The following is a 17,288-nucleotide window of genomic DNA, read 5'->3' as shown; positions in this document are numbered from 1 at the left end:
CTTGACTGCGCTAAAGAAACCTTGTGTGTCGTGGTATTGGTTAACTGCTGGATCTCCTGAACTTCCTCCACTCACCATCTGTTCTTTAGGTTGAGAGTTTTTTGTTTGACCTCAGCCTTGAGTTTGTCTTGGTTTCTTGCTGTCAAATTGGGTTGCTGGTTCAGCTTCAGAAAAGTCTTGCGTTTGCGGCTTACCAACTCCTGGATCTCCTGGTTTTTCTCATCAAACCAGTCTTGGTGTTTCCTGGTCGAATGTCCAAGCATCTCTTTGTAAGTGCTGACGATAGAGGCCTTGAGGGCAGATCAGGCACTGTGTACACTCTGGGTTGCTGGGAGTCATCAGGTAGGCAGTGGGGTGTATGTGAGGGTGATGTGCATGTGAATGAACAGGTGAACTGTGGTTTGACACCATACTACACAATAAATGATAGATGTGGCTAAACCCAATTCATGGATTCCTCAACAACCCACCAGATGTTTGTCACATAGAATCATGGAATCACCGCAGTGTAGAAGGAGGCCATTCTGCCTATCAAGCCTGCACTGACAACAATCCCATCCAGGTCATAATCCCCGAATCCCACGTATTTGCCCTGCTAATCTCCCTGACACCAAGGGGCAATTTAGCATGGTCAATGAATCTACCACACACATCCAAAGATGTGCGGGTTAGGTTGATTGGCCAGGTTAAAAATTGCCCCTTAGAATCCTGAGATGCGTAGGTTAGAGGGATTAGTGGGTAAATATGTGGGGGTAGGGCCTGGGTGGGATTGTGGTCGGTGCAGACTCGATGGGCCGAATGGCCTCCTTCTGCTCTGTAGGGTTTCTATGATTTCTATGATCTTTGGACTGTGGGAGGAAACCGGGGAGAACATGAAAACTCCACAGACAGTCACCCGAGGCCGGAATTGAACCCGCGTCCCTAGCACTGTGAGGCAGCAGTGCTAACCCCTGTGCCACCATATCGCCCATTGTGAGCCAACTAATCTCACCGAAACTTTGTCTTTCTCAGGGGGGTTTCCAATCGCCACATTTGAAGACCTCTCCCTGGAATTCTCTCCAAATGCTGCTGCCTGATGGCTTCAACAATGGCCCACCTTGTTGGGTTTCAATCTTGCATCCCAATGTTCCCTTCTTCTGGATTTCCAAGTACACTTAAGTGTTACCTTACAAGCACAATTTGAGATCTTGGGCCGGGTCATGCAGAACACCACTGCTTCAAAGGGGTACTTTTGCCCCAACAGCCTGCAGCACAGAGCTGCGTTGTGTTGGAATCTGTGGTGTCACAGCTTAGTCATGTTTTGTGAGAGATGCTAATGGAAAAGGGAAACTATTAAAGGAAACTGGCCCTCCGAGTTGCTCAGGCTTCCAGCTGAGACTGAAACTGAGAAATTGATAAACCTGGGCAATTCTGGGGAGACTGAAATTTGGTCGAAGCCAGAAGGACACAGAGCCATCACAGCTCAGATGATAATTCCAGTGCTGCAGTACAGGCAGGCTGAAGAAGACGTAAGCTGGAGGCAAATTATACAGTAGTGGCAGCCGTTTCTGCTACTTGAAGATGAAAGTGGTGGACCTATTCCACACCATTCAGACTGTGATCTGCAGAACCAAAAACAGAAAATGCTGGAAAAACTCAGCAGGTCTGACAACACCTGTGGAGAGAGAATAGAGCCAATGTTTCGAGGCTGGATGACCCTGACTCGAAGCGTTGACTCTCTGCTCTCTCCACAGCCGTTGTCAGACCTGCTGAGATTTTCCAGCATTTTCTGTTTTTGTTTCAGATTCCAGCATCCGCAGTATTTTGCCTTTATCTTTGTGCTAAGCAGAGTTGTGCCACTTTTGGTGAAGACAGCACCCATGGAACCTCTGGTTCGTTCTGCACTGCTGTCAGCTGAGGATCAGGCTACATCTGGTGAAGGAGAAGCTGGGATTCTTTGTGAGGAAGACAGTGTGAGATTGATGACATACATACTAGTGGACTGTCGTACCAATTTGTAATATCTGTCTTAGTTGTGTGTGTCATTTAATGTATAATTTATCATAATTTGCCTGTTAATTCATGTTTAACTTCTGTTTGTTCAGGATTTTAGAGTATAGGTGGTTATCCAAGATAGTATTTAATGTTTGCTTAACTCTTGTACAGTTAAAAAATATATATTTTTGTTTTAAACTGTGGAATCTGGCGGCTTCATTCTTTCAGTAAATAACTGGGATTTCAAATTTCTCCTTTTTTAAAAAAATAAAGGTTACTGGTCCCAGCCGATATCGTAGCAAAATGGTAAAGTGGCTTTTTGGATTCAGAGGGTGAGCCACTTATCACAGAGTAGCCAGGCCACCACTGCTGTTGCGGCCACAGTGCAGAACCAGTTAAGGCTCTGATCATAGAATCCCTACAGTGCAGAAGGATGCAACTTGGCCCATCGATCCTGCACCGACCACAATCCCACCCAGGCCATATCCCCCCCCCAACCCCATGTATTTACCCTGCTAACCCCCCTGACACTCGAGTCAATTTACCACGGCCAATCAACCTCACCAGCACATCTTTGGACTGTGGGAGGAAACCCATGCAGACACGGGGAGAATGTGCAGACTCCCCACAGACAATGACCCGAGACCAGAATTGAACCTGGGTCCCTGGTGCTGTGAGGCAGCAGTGCTAACCACTGTGCCACCGTGCCGCCCTAATGATCTGTGACCTCCCCTTCCGCACCCAGGATTTTGAGGGTCACAGTTCTTCGTGTCCCTGGTCCAAGGACAAGAAGAGGCTCAGGGAAAGGTGGGATTCAGCCCAACTTTGATGCACCCCTTCCTCAAACAGTTGAGTCGGTTTGTCTAGACTGATACGTAGAGAATGTGCACTTCATCAAGGCGATGGGTGCACGTGGAATCGTACCCCTGCATGGTCTTCGGAAGCGGAGATAATGAGAGGATTGGTGGGAATGCTGCAAATAAATATTGTCGTGTAGTTAAATAAAATGCTTGCACACTTATGGGTATCAATCTGCAAACACAGCGTTTATCCGCCAGAATGTTAAAGCTGTGTCGCGATGGATAATAAAGGTCACAAACAGTTTGCTTTCCCCATCCTGTGCAGTGGTGCTGGATCAGCGATCGTTGAATGTCTTGGTTACTGTCTGCACGCTTTTGAATGGTTAGCACTTCCTTGCCCTTCACTAGTAACAGACTGTGTTGTTTCTGATGCAGAAAGCAACTTCTTGCTGCAGCTGCTGTCGGAGGGGAACTTCAAAGATCTTCTATTGAACCCGAGGATTTGGGAGATTTTCCCTGCTCAAATCACCGGTGGGGAAGTTGTTGACCAATACTTGGAAAATCAGATCTTGGTGTACCTCGACTGTCCACCAGAAAATCAAGCAGAAAGGCAAGTTTACATTTGTTAACATCACATCTTCAACTCTTTGCATCTCGATTTCCCAAGAGCAGTTAAATGTCCTGAGATAGAATGACACAGAACTGAAGGAGGCCATTTGGCCCATTGTGCCTGCCCCTTTGATGGAGCATTTCAATTAGTCTCACCTCATTCCTCTTCCACTCAGCCCTGCAAGTGTTTCCCCTCCCAAATATGTATGTCACTGTGAATTTCTAAGGTACCGTCATTTCTGCATTACATTGAAGAATGCCATTCTCTCGATATGATGGCGAAACCATAGTCAATAATTGGAAGGTGTTATCTTTTTGTTGATTAGCTCAGGTGAAGTGCTGAGATCCTTTTTGTTGGCTCCCCGTCTTGTGCGACAGGAACCGGAGCGGGGGCAACATAAATCAAGAGGTTTGGGTGAATGCAACTCAAGTTTATAAGATGAAGGTGAGACATCTTCAGGAATTCCACAATTTTGAAGTCCAAAGAAAAAATGAGTTAAAGTTTTATTGCCAAATATTTTGAAGCACAGGGCATTTATGTCCAACAGGTCCATACCAAGGTTTATGCTCCTTTTACCACTCTTCTACATCAAACCCTGTAAACATATCTTTCTATTTCCCTCTCCCTCTTGCATGTCTCTAACTCCCTCTTAAATGTATCCTTGTTATTCACCTCAGATGCACCCTATGATCGTGAGTTCCACATTCTAACCACTCTGGGTTAAAAAAAATAAAATTTCCTAAGTTCCCTATTGGATTTATTAATGACTATCTTATATTAATGGTCCCTCGTTCTGGTCTCCCTGGAAAATGGAAACATCAATTCTGTGCCCACACACTCATTCCCTGATTCCAATATATCCCATATGTGTAGAATCCATGCTATTCCTTTGAAAGGATTTTTCCCACCTTGATCATAGAATCCCTACAGTGCAGAAGGAGGCCATTTGGCCCATCGAGTCTGGACAGACTCTTCAACAGAGCATCCCACCCAGGTCCTATTCCCACAACTCCGTATACTTGTCCCGCTAGTCCTCCTAGCCGACCCATCTAAGGGGCAATTCAGCATGGCCAATCGACCTAATCTGGGAGGAAAACGGAGTACCCAGAGGAAATCCACGCAGTCACAGGGAGAACGTGCAAACTCTGCACAGACAGATACCCAAGGTCAGAATTGAACCCGAGTCCCTGGTGCTGTGGGGCAGCAGTGCTAACCACTGTGCTGCCCCAGAGAACAGGCTCTTTATCTTGGCTGTGTGTGTGGCTACCAAATAAACCGGTTGGACTTTAACCTGGTGTTGTGAGACTTCTTGCCGTGCTTACCCCAGTCCAACGCCGGCATCTCCACATCATGTGTTTAACATTGCCAGATGTGATTGGGGATGCAATGGCCTAGTGGTATCATCGCTAGACTGTTAATCCGGAAACTCAGCTAATGTTCTGGGGACCTGCGTTCGAATCTCACCACGGCAAATGGTGCAATTTGAATTCAATAAAACTGTTGAATTAAGAATCTACTGATGACTATGCAAGGGCATAAACATTGACATGGACCTGTTGGACATAAATGGCCTGTTTCTGTGCTTAAAAATATCTTAATAAGACTCACTCATTTTTTCTTTGGACTTCAAAATTGTGGAATTCCTGAGGAAGTCTCTCCTTCATCTTATTGATTGTCGGAAAAACCCATCTGGTTCACTGATGTCCTTTAGGGAAGGGAATCTGTTGTCTTTACCTGGGCTGACCTACATGTGATTCCAGAGCCGCAGTAATGTGGTTGACTCTCAACTGACCTTCAAGGACAACAAGGGATGGACAATAAATGCTGGCCAGCCAGCGATGCCCATGTCCCATGAACGAATAAAAAAAAAGACTATATGATAAAGATAGACAACCTACATGCTGCAGGCAGCACAGTGTGTTACACATCGTCACTCCAACTTTGGGACATTGGTTTCAAAGCTTGTTCAGATAAGGGAGTGTGACCACCCCTTTTCTGTCCTGCCAGCTGTAAAGATGGAGTGGGTTTGGGATGTCTCAGCCCAGCTTCTAGTGGATCAAAACGAACACAAAAAAAACCTGTCATAATCAACGGGATGCCTGGGAAATGGGAATAAATTCAAGCCCTGCCTTTGGCTTTGCTGCACCTTACCCGGGACTGGTTTGAATGCGGTGGTGAAACCCACTTGAGAACGGTTTCTTAATTTTTTACCGGGTTTGGGAAAAGAAGGAAAGTGTCTCTCCGTTGTTTTTGAGAGTAACAATTTTGAACGCCCAGAAATCTGGACAAGAAAAGATCGCAGAGTTGGATGCCGCCGTCTTAATCATAGAAACATAGAAGATAGGAGCAGGAGAAGGCCATTTGGCCCTTCGAGCCTGCTCCGCCATTCATCACGATCATGGCTGATTGTTCAACACAATAGACTAATCCTGCTTTCTCCCCATAACCTTTGATCCCGTTCGCCCCAAGTGCTATATCCAGCTGCCTCTTGAATACATTCAATGTTTTGGCATCAACTACTTCCTGTGGTAATGAATTCCACAGGCTCACCACTCTTTGGGTGAAGAAATATCTCCTCATCTCCGTCCTAAATGGTCTACCCCGAATCCTCAGACTGTGACCCCTGGTTCTGGACACGCCCACCATTGGGAACATCCTCCCTGCATCCACCTGTCTAGTCCTGTTAGAATTTTGAGATCCCCCCTCATTCATCTGAACTCCAGCGAAAACAATCCTAACCTAGCCAATCTCTCCTCAGTCTCGCCATCCCCGGAATCAGCCTGATAAACCACTTTCTTACTTTTGTTGCAGGCAACTGGTGGTGTTTTTGCTGGGTGTCGGCAGCTTGCAGCTGTTTGTGCAGAGTAATTGGACAGGTCCTCCTGTTCAGATAGAGCCACAGGATATTTTACCCGCAGCAATGGTTGGGTCTTTTTCAGAGGTAAGGCAACATTGCATGCAAAACCCTCCGCAGCTCTTGTCCACCTATTTACGTTTGCCATAAGGTCCAGTGTTGGTCACATCACTTTGTTATTTTATTGCTGCCAAAACCCTGTATCTTAGCTCATGTCAATTCGTCCTGTAGATTCGGAACATGTGAAAACATTTTTATATCTTCTGAAACCGAGAGCATGATCTGTGGTAATAATTTCAGATAAAAGTGCACCCATTAATTACACTTAGAAAAACTAACGGGTTTGAGTTAGTGACGGGGCAAACAGATTAGCATCAATGTTTATCCCTCAGTGAAGGAGGCAGTGGAGTACTGGTATTGTCGCTGGACTAGTAATCCAGAGACCAGGCATAATGTTGTGGGGATCTGGATTCGAATCCCACCTTGGCAGATGGTGATATTTGAATCCAATAAAAGCTGGAATTAAAAATCTAATGATGACTATGAAACTAATGTCAATTGTCATAAAAACCCATCTGGTACACTAATGCCCTTTAGGGAAGGAATTCTGCTGTCCTTAGCTGGTCTATCCTTCATGTGACTCCAAATCCACAGCAATGAATATGAAACATTGTGCGGGGGGTGCGATCTTACCAAAAAAAATAAGTGCCGAATGGATATGAAAACAGGAGAGAATTACAACCATTTTTTGGGAGAGATCCCAGATGTTATCTTATGGCACTTAGGAAAAGAAAGAGGCAAAGTGTGATTCTCGCCAGTCGGGGGAGTGGATGGAGTCTATTCACGCCAGGAAGATGGTTGCAGACTGCAAGAGGGCACTATTGTATATGTGCCCTGATCTCCCAGTGCACTGTGTACAAGTCTACTTGCAATCTGTCACTCCCCCCAGCCCCCCCAGACATTGCACCCCCACCCCAACGATCCGTGCTCCCCTCCTCCCCCAGCAGAACAGGGCCGGTAATATCGCGCGAGGGAGAAACCGGGCGCAGACCCAGTTTTTTGCCTCTTGCACGATCTTACTGGTTCACTACGCCGATTGCCCCCTGGCTCTGTGTTTCTCTCTCTGAAGGTGTTGGTGGAGCGCTGAATATTTCCAGTATTTTCCGTTCTTATTTCAGACTTCCAGCATCCACAGTATTTTGCTCTTATACACGGACCCTCATTGATTTCCTCACCAAGTGCCTGTCCAGCTCCACTTGTACTGTTCCCCTCGCAAAATCTAATCCAAACTTTTGTTCGTAGAAACAGTGCATTAGCATTTTTCTGTGCTTCATAATGAGCCACTTTTGAGAAAAACAAATATATAATTATTTCCAGAAAAGTCAGAGAATTATGAATATTTTCCTATTTGTTTATGAAGTATGAACTATACCTTGTGTGCTCTCTCCTGTAGCTGTGTCCTTGGGTATGTCCAATATTGTGTGCTTTGGTGAAAGGTGATAACAGATTGCAAGATTAGAAGCTTTAGTTACCGTCGCAGTCTGCCATTATGTACTGGCAGCTAAAACCATCGTTGTTTGGCTTCCGCACTGAACTCAAAATTGCAGAACAATGAAAGATTCAAGAATTCAGTGAACCTCGGACTCTTTCAATCCAGAAATAAGTAAACACTGCCTGGAAAGCGTCAGAATACAGCAATGCCTTTTTTACGCAGCTAGATACTGCAAATTAATGATCAAAATCCTTATTCTAAATGTAAATTTAAAATTGAAAGCAGATACTTGGTAAAACTCCAGACCTATAAAATAGAAGTTTAAAATTAATTCATGAACTAAACCATTCTTGCAGTATGAACTGTTTTAAGTAGAACTGCCAAAGATTGAGGGAGTGGGGGTATGTGTCCAAAATATTTTATTATCATAGAATCTCTACAGTGCAGAAGGAGGCCATTCAACCCATCAAGCCTGTACCGACCACAATTCCACCTATCCCCGTAACCCCACATATTCACCCCACTAATTCCCCTGACACTAAGGGGCAATTTAGCATGGCCAATCCACCTAACCCACACATCTTTTGGACTGTGGGAGGAAACCGGAGCACTCGGAGAAACCCACGCAGAGAACGTGCAGACTCCGCACAGACAGTGATCCGAGGCTGGTATTGGACTTGGGTCCCTGGCAGTGTGAGGCAGCAGTGCTAACCAATTAATTGTTAGCAGCCTAGCATTTTATGCACCATACTTTCTGTCATTTATAACTGCATTATAAATTATTTCCATTCTGTTCCTGTGTACTGGTTCTGTGTACGAGTAGCGTGATTGTATCTCCTCACTTTCCATCCATTAGTTGGGAGCCTTGGCTGAGTATTAGCAGGCCATGGGTCTGGGGAGGTGATGCATTTGCCCCCTCTCTGTCCATATCCAATACACCAAGCTTTGCAACAGAGTGTCAGAGGCAGAAACTGTCATGACTTTAACGAGGTCTATGAGGTGGATGTGTTAGAATATGAGCACCCTGATTGAGGTAGTTACTGCTGTCCAATCTGGGAGCCTGGCAAAGGTATTTTGTAGCAGGGAAAATGCTTGAATCTGTTATCAAGTGATAAATAGCGAGATATCTGGATATAAATTGTCCCATTGGGAAGACGCAGCATGGGTTCATGAAGGGCAGGTCATGTCTGATTAATTTGGTGGAATTCTTTGAGGACATTACACGTACAGTGGACAATGGGGAATCTGTGGATGTGGTGCATCTGGATTTCCAGAAGGCATTTGACAAGGTGCTGCGCCAAAGGCTGCTGCATAAGATAAAGGTGCACGGTGTTAAGGGGAATATATGGGTAGAAGATTGGTTAACTAGCAGAAAGCAAAGAGTGGGGGTAAATGGGTGTTTTTCTGGTTGGCAATCAGTGACCAGTGGTGTGCCTCAGGGTTCAGTGTTGGGACCACAATTATGATTTACATAGATGATTTGGAGTTGGGGACTAAGTGTAGTGCATCAAAATTTGCAGATGACACTAAGATGAGTGGCAGAGCAAAGTGTGCAGAGGATGCTGATAGTCTGCAAAGGGATATAGATAGTCTAAGTGAGTGGGCGAGGGTCTGGCAGATGGAGTACAATGTCGGTAAATGTGAGGGCATCCATTTTGGCAAGAATAACAGCAAAATGGGCTACTATTTAAATGGGAATAAATTGCAGCATGCTGCTGTGCAGAGGGACCTGGGTCTCCTTGTGCAGGAATCTCAAGGAGTTGGTTTGCAGGTGCAGCAGGTAATTAAGAAAGCAAATGGAATTTTGTCCTTCATTGCTAGAGGGATGGACTTTAAAAATAGCGAGGTTATGTTGCAGCTGCATAAGGTGCTGGTGAGACCACACCTAGAGTACTGTGTACAGTTTTGGTCTCCTTACTTGAGGAAGGATATACTGGCACTGGAGGGGGTGCAGAGGAGATTCACTAGGTTGATTCCGGAGTTGAGAGGATTGGCTTATGAGGAGAGATTGAGTAGACTGGGGCTATACTCATTGGAATTCAGAAGAATGAGGGGAGGTCTTATAGAAACATATAAGATTATGAAGGGAATAGATAAGATAGAAGCAGGGAAGTTGTTTCCACTGGCAGGTGAAACCAGAACTAGGGGGCATGGCCCCTTAAAACAAGGGGGAACAGATTTAGGACTGAGTTGAAGAGGAACTTCTTCACACAAAGGGTTGTGAATCTGTGGAATTCCCTGCCCAGTGAAGCAGTTGAGGCTACCTCATTGAATGTTTTTAAGGCAAGGATAGATAAATCTTTGAACAGTAAAGGAATTAAGGGTTATGGTGAGCGGGAGGGTAAGTGGAGCTGAGTCCAGGAAATGATCAACCATGATCTTATTGAATGGCGGAGCAGGCTCGAGGGGCCAGATGGCCTACTCCTGCTCCCAGTTCTTATGTTCTTATGTTGTTCTTATAACGTGGAAGGTCCGGGTTACCGGACCTAGTGCTTGGGTGGGGCTGTGGTCGGTACAGACTTGATGGGCCAAATGGCTTCCTTCTGCACTGTAGGATTCTATGAAAGAGTTGGATTTCATGAAGGGGCACCAGCCTCGGAGGGGTTATTTCAGAAACTCTGGCAGATTTCCTTCCCATTCTCCAATCCCCAGCTTGGTGACACTGGAACCAATTGTAGTTCTTCTACTTCTCACTAGAGGCGATACTTCGGTACATATCAGGATTGGAGCTGGAATCTTTTGGCCTAACAATCACACCAAGAATTATCGGTCCCCACTGAACCACTGGAGTTTTGTAGAAGGCAATTAAATCCAGATTTCACCTGGAATATGACTAGTGTGATGATGCTATGCCTTGTTGAAATCTATTTATATCATGTTTCTTATGAGGGGTATGTTTAGAATTCAGATCTGTTTTGTAGGGTGCTGATTTGTCTAGCAAAACCTTCAAATCAGTGGTAGGGAGAACAAGATAAGTACTCGCTTTAAACATAGAGTCGGGAATTTTACCGGGGTGGGTGCAGCTTGCAGAATGGAATTCTCTGTTGGCCTCCAGTGGGATTTTACAAGCCTCGCCTGAGCAAGGTTGGAAAATACTGGCCAGAGTGTTTGCTTAAGTAGAGCTAATGCATTTGTGTTTACTTGCACTTCCCCTGGGGTTTCAGTGTAGAGTTTTGATTAGATTGATTTACAGGGACAGCCATGTGCTTGATGGGAGGAACCATGCTTGCAGGAAAGCAATACCGTGTCAGTTTCATTTTAAAATTAAAGGGAGTTGCTGCCTAAGATGTCTCTCTCTCTCCAAATGCTTTCTGAAAGCTCCAAAGCTTGGTAACCTAAGTCACAGCAAGCATGCCTGTGTTTTGCTAAGTAATTTTAAAGAGGGGGTTTAAGTCTATAAGAGGAATATTGCTTGAATTGGAACTCATGACGATAGGTTAGCAGTTATGACTTTTCCCTTGTCATGTTTAAGTAGTGTTCAACTGTTAAAGGTTAAGCTAATTCATTTGTTATGGTTAAACTGTGTGTTAAATAAAATTTGTTTTGATAAAAGCTCTCTAGTTTGTCAGTAGAACAGGATTGAAACATCTTTTCCTCGGACCAATGCCAAAATAGAAAATAGTTGGGATCTAGTCTGGCTTCACAATATACCTTGGTGTTTCTGAGCTGGTCCCTAACACTAGTGAATATGTTTAGTGTAAACTTTCCATTACCAGAGGTGCTTGGTACATTGTGCAAAGAGAGGTGAACTGCTGTACTGTGCTGGATACAATCAATATACAGAATAGTTTGTGAAATGGGTATGTTTTTTATATTTATTCTTTTGATGTGGATTTCACTGGCTAGGCAGTGTGTGCGCATGTGTGTGTGCGTGCAGACTGTAAATTCACTCAATTAAAAAACGTATCCGGGACAGAAAACTAGTCTCGGTAATGGTGACCATGAAACTGTTGCTCTGGCACAGACACGATGGGCTGAATGGCCTCTTTCTGTGCTTTAACTTGTTTATGGTTGTATGGTATGCATGCTTGCTGTAGTCACACCGTTTTGATTTTTCACAATGGTCTGCTGTTTGGGCACTGAGGTGTCTTTCTGTAAGCGCTCTTTGTGGGCTGAACGCACACTTCGCTGAGATAGAGATTCGCCGGGGAGAGGGCTGGGATGCCACAGAAACTTAGTTGGATTCATATCTCTAATACTGTGTTTTCTTTCAGCCTCAAAGCTTGCGAGCCGCCCTGTTGAACAGTTTGGTTTTGGACGGGGAATCGATATACGGCCTTGTCACTAACCCCATCCTGCTGGTGTTAGCCAGGATAATCCTGGTGAACTGTAGGAGTAAGCTGAATCTATTCCAGGTAGGGATATATCTGTATTTAATGTTCTTGTATTGTAACCTCCCAATTGATTCTCACAAATGACAGACTTGTTTGATTCATTTTGATGTATATAAAATATTTCTGTAGTGTTCCTGTTCCAACAGTTTTAGCCCTCTGTCTTTAATGTGATGGATTATTTTTTCCTGTACACTGTTAATTAATTGTTCGATTTTCTTTTTGAAAGTTTGTGACTGACGATAATGTGCTTTTGAGGAATGTATTTGAGCGATGTCTTTGTGCAGGATCTGTTGCTGCTGTTTTATGTGCTTGGCGCTCTCCTGTCTGCCGGCATCCTGTAGTGTTGCTGCAATAACATCGTTGTTCCTAATGGCTAGAATGTTGGTTTTATCTGAACTGGTGCTGTTCTCCTGTTTTCCCCTGGGATTTTGCAGAGTGGGGCTTCATTGGGATGATTGACAGGTATGGTCACGTGACGGGTAAGCTGGGCTTTTCACAGAATATTTAGGCTTTGACGTTGCTTTTGAGTAAAGAGAGAGGAGTCTCTCTTTTCCCCTCTCTGAAGTTGGAGACTGGAATCTGCCAGGCGGTAAGTTTTTTTTCTCTCAGAGATTCTGCTGGATAAGGGCGGATCTCTCTCTTGAGAGTTGCTGCTTTGGGAACTGCAGAGAGAGGTATCTTTTTCTGTCTCTGGGGTCTGGAGACTGGGAGCGATGGGAGGCTGGATTTGCTTCTCTGAGGTTTTGCTGTTTTGAGGATATATCCTTCTCTGAAAATTGCTGTCTGGATTTCTGTCCAGAAGTGGTAAAAAGCTGAAAATGTAGCCATCACGTGAGCATAATTGTTTTTGTGCTAACTAATTCTGATGAAGGGTGTATGTCTATGGGGTATCACTTTAAATTGGAACAACAGAGATAGCTAGCTGTTAAGAAATATTGTGTTTAATTCTTGTAATTGAAAGAAGTTATGCTCGTTCTTTTTGTTATATTCTAATTGTGCTCTTAAATAAACTTTGATTGATAAAAGCTTCCTCGTGGGTCATTTAAATCATACCTGGAGTAAAACAACTTATGCTCACCCGAATGCCAAAATCAAAGGGCGGCACGGTAGCACAGTGGTTAGCACTGCTGCTTCACAGCTCCAGGGTCCCGGGTTCGATTCCCGGCTCAGGTCACTGTCTGTGTGGAGTTTGCACATTCTCCTCGTGTCTGCGTGGGTTTCCTCCGGGTGCTCCGGTTTCCTCCCACAGTCCAAAGATGTGCGGGTTAGGTTGATTGGCCAGGTTAAAAATTGCCCCTGAGATGCGTAGGTTAGAGGGATTAGCAGGTAAATATGTGGGGGTAGGGCCTGGGTGGGATTGTGGTCGGTGCAGACTCGATGGGCCGAATGGCCTCCTTCTGCACTGTAGGGTTTCTATGATTCTAAATGTAAAACTTGCAGTCTAGGCTAACTTCACAAAACACATTTTCTGGCCTGGGGCCTAACATGACTGACTTTGAGGATTTGACCGATATGTTGCAGTCTTGTGTAGAGTTTGGCAACACACAGGCGAGAGAGGAGGTGATGAGGGGGAGCTGATTAGCGTCACGTGGAACCGGATGTCATGGCTTTGGATATTATCGCTAAGCAGCTTTGAAGAGGAGGAGTTTAGAGGGGGTGGGGGAGGCATGGATAGATCCTTTTGGGCTCTTTGAAGATCTGAGAAAGCTGCGGTGCCTAAATGGGCAGAAGCTCAACTCCGGGTTGCATAGATGCCGATAGTCTGGTTTGGCCTGAGACGGTGAGACAAGGGAGCAGAGAGATTGAGAAGACCAGGAGGGATAGTGCAGCACTTCTTTGATCACAGAGTTTATGGTACTTAGGGTGGCACAGTGGGAGCACTGCTGCCTCACAGCACCAGGGACCTGGGTTCGATTCCCGGCTTGGGTCACTGTGAGGAGTTTGCACATTCTCCCCGTGTCTGCGTGGGTTTCCTCCGGGTACTCAGGTTTCCTCCCACAGTCTAAAGATGTGTGGGTTAGGTGGATTGGCCATGCTAAATTGCCCCTTTTTAGTGTCAAGGGGACTAGCTAGGGTAAATGCATGGGGTTATGGGGATAGGGCCTGGGTGGGGTTGTGGTCGGTGTAGACTCGATGGGCCGAATGGCCGCCTTCTGCACTGTAGGATTCTATGTCAGGGTGACTTTGATTAAAGTGCTGTGGTGGATTAGGATTAGGTTATCCTGGTTGGATCATTGTTGAGTTGTTAGGAAGATGGGCACAGAGTTGGCAAGTGCCGACACGTTCAAAGACTTTGGAGAGGGAGGGGGAGATTGGAGTTGGAGGTGGGAATTTGCAAGGTGGTGGGGTTAAGATGGAATCTCTGGGGAGGGCGCTGGCGATGGCGAAGAGACGGGACCACAATCTGAGGAGAGGGAATCATTTACGATGTCAGCTAGGGGGAGGCCAAGGAGGGAAGTTAAGTGGTAAGCAGTTCAGTACAAATGGGCCTAAGGGAGCTGATGGTGGGCCTCATGGAGAAGATGAACTTGGAGGGGGTTGGGGGTGGGAGGAGGGTGGGTGTTAACGTTGGGGTTGCAGCAGTGGCGATAGAGAAGCATGAGAAAAATGGGTGTTGAGGACTAGGTGATACAGACAGGATTCCTGGGAAACTTTAGTTTGGGGACAAAACTACTAGAAGCAGCAGAGGTGTGAGTAGCACAAGTAAGGTCGCATTTATTGCCCATGACCAGTTACCATATAATGTGGGACTGAAATCACGTGGTCAGACCCGGCAGGTGGATGGCAATTCTGACGCGAATGGTCATATTCAGCTTCACAGTTTATACTTCTCAGATTTGAACCCATAGCCTCTGTGTTATTGGGCAGTACCATAACCAGTATACAACTACACCCTACATTATACCAATAACATTGCCAATCTGTATGAGGAACCATGACCAGCACAGCATCAGAGATTCTCCAATGAACACGGCATTGTTCTGTGAACAGGCACAAAACTTCACTTTGCGGAGCAGGTTCATAGGGTCGAATGGTCTACTCCTGATCCTATGTTTCTATGTTACACCTATGAGCGGCACGATGACACAGTGATTAGCACTGTTGCCTCACAGCGCCAGGGACCTGGGTTCGATTCCCGGCTTGGGGTCACTGTGTGCGCGGAGTCTGCACGTTCTCCCCGTGTCTGGGTAGGTTTCCTCCGGGTGCTCCAGTTTCTTCCCACATGCTGGTTAGATGCGTTGGCCATGCTAAATTCTCCCTCAGTGTACCTAAACAGGCGCCAGAGTGTGGCGACTAGGGGATTTTCACTGTAACTTCATCGCCGTGTTAATGTAAGCCTATTAAATAAATAAACTTTACTTAGTGCCGTTGCCTAAATAGTCAAGCAATGTGTACAATTGGTGGAGTGATTACAAGGCAGAAATTATTACCATTGTCAGTTCTGTTTGAAACTCTTGATCTAATTTCTCTGGACGTTGTGTTTGAAAGATTGGATCAAAGTGGAGGATTGTTTCTTTGAGCTTGAAGAATCTTTTTGTGCTGTATGATGAACGCTCTCTCCACTCACATTGTCTGTACCTTTAAGACTTGATTACCTGTAAAGACTCGCATTCCAACCATTATTTTGTAAATTGAGTTTGTGTCTTTATATGCCCTGCTTGTGAACAGAACTCCCACTCAACTGACGAAGGAGCAGCGCTCCGAAAGCTTGTGGCTTTTGCTACCAAATAAACCTGTTGGACTTTAACCTGGTGTTGTGAGACTTCTTACTGATGTATGACCAGCAGAGGGGGCGCTAGCTTCACCGGGTGCTGTGCAGTGGAGCCTGTGCTGGTTGGGTTTTCACATTTGTGTGTGTGCTGCCATCTACTGCAAAGGTATCTCTGCCACCAATGTACATTAGACTTCAGAGGAATCGCAATGTCTTTTTCCTTTTATTACTTTAAACTAAAAATTATAACACTTCTTGATCAGACTCTTCTGAAAGAAGAAGATTAACATTAAATCAGGAATGGATATATTAATAGATGACTTGAAAAAAAGCGGTCTATATTTTTTCTTAAATGCTGGGAGATTTAACATTATTAACCGGCCATGGAGGTCCATTGCTAGCAGAGACAACTTGCTATGTAAAAGTGTGTGACACGGGGGGTTAGACACTGCCCTTTCGCAGCTGGGACATGGATTTAAACGCCAATTTAATGGCCTTCACGACACACGACAGCGCAGAGTCGCTGAGCAGAAACTGATAGCCAAGTTCCGCACACATGAGGACGGCCTAAACCGGGATGTTGGATTTATGTCACATTATCAGTAACCCCCACAGCTTGCCTCCTGGACTTGCAGGCTGTCCTGTCTGGAGACAATACACATCTCTTTAACCTGTGTTTAATTCTCCCTCCACCCACATTGTCTGTATCTTTAAGACCTGGCTGGTTGTAGGGATTCGCATTCTAATCAGTATTCTGTAACTTGATTTTGTGTCTCTGTGCACTGTTTGAGAGCAGATTTCCACTCCATCTGACGAAGGAGCAGCGCTCCGAAAGCTTGTGGTATTTGCTACCAAATAAACCTGTTGGACTTTAACCCCCCCCGTAGGAGTTGCTGGTAAAATGCTTTGGAGCTGTCCCAATCCAGTTCTGTTCACCCATCACCACTTTGCTTGCAGGCGTGGATTGACTCCTGGTCTGCCAGGATCTTGATTTTTAAAACTCTCTTCGTCCTGTTCCAGTCTCCGTAGCCTTGCCGCTCCCCATTTCCATAACTACCTCTATTCCTACAAGCCTCCAAGAAAACTGCGCTCCTCCAATTCTGACCCCGATTATCCCCGGTTTTAATTACTCCCCCCTTGGTGACACTACCTTCAACTCCTGGCGCTTATCTCAGGAATCCACCCCTAAACCACGACCAGCGCAGCTTTGGAGACCCTCTATGCCCCTTTTACTCTCCTTTTTTAAGACAATCCTTAAAATTAGGACGGCACGGAGGCACAGTGGTTAGCACTGCTGCCTCATAGCGCCAGGGACCGGATTTAATTCTGACCTCGGGGGACTGTCTGTGTGGAGTTTGCACGTTCGTCCTGTATCTGTGTGGGTTTCCTCCCACAGTCCAAAGATGTGCAGGTTAGGTAGATTGGCCATGCTAAGTTGCCCTTCATGTCAGGGAGATTAAGCAGGTTAAATAGGTGGGGTTATGGGGATAGGGCCTGGTTGGGATTGTTGTC

At 45.5% G+C, this 17,288-nt stretch overlaps 1 protein-coding gene across 1 annotated transcript in view; it reads left to right on the top strand.

Annotated features, from left to right (window-relative positions):
• Positions 1–17,288, top strand: part of ttc27 (tetratricopeptide repeat domain 27) — a 215,152-nt gene that overhangs the window by 18,321 nt on the left and 179,543 nt on the right. Inside the window, exons 2-4 of the mRNA XM_078229562.1 lie at positions 3,210–3,384; positions 6,196–6,325; positions 11,945–12,085. Coding sequence (XP_078085688.1) covers positions 3,210–3,384; positions 6,196–6,325; positions 11,945–12,085 — 446 coding nt within the window. The remainder of the gene's footprint in view (positions 1–3,209; positions 3,385–6,195; positions 6,326–11,944; positions 12,086–17,288) is intronic.

Source organism: Mustelus asterias, chromosome 15 (assembly GCF_964213995.1).
Source record: "Mustelus asterias chromosome 15, sMusAst1.hap1.1, whole genome shotgun sequence".
In the NCBI taxonomy this organism is placed as follows: domain Eukaryota; kingdom Metazoa; phylum Chordata; class Chondrichthyes; order Carcharhiniformes; family Triakidae; genus Mustelus; species Mustelus asterias.
The sequence above is the reverse complement of the archived record's forward strand: the minus strand, read 5'-3'. Positions and strand labels throughout refer to the sequence as shown.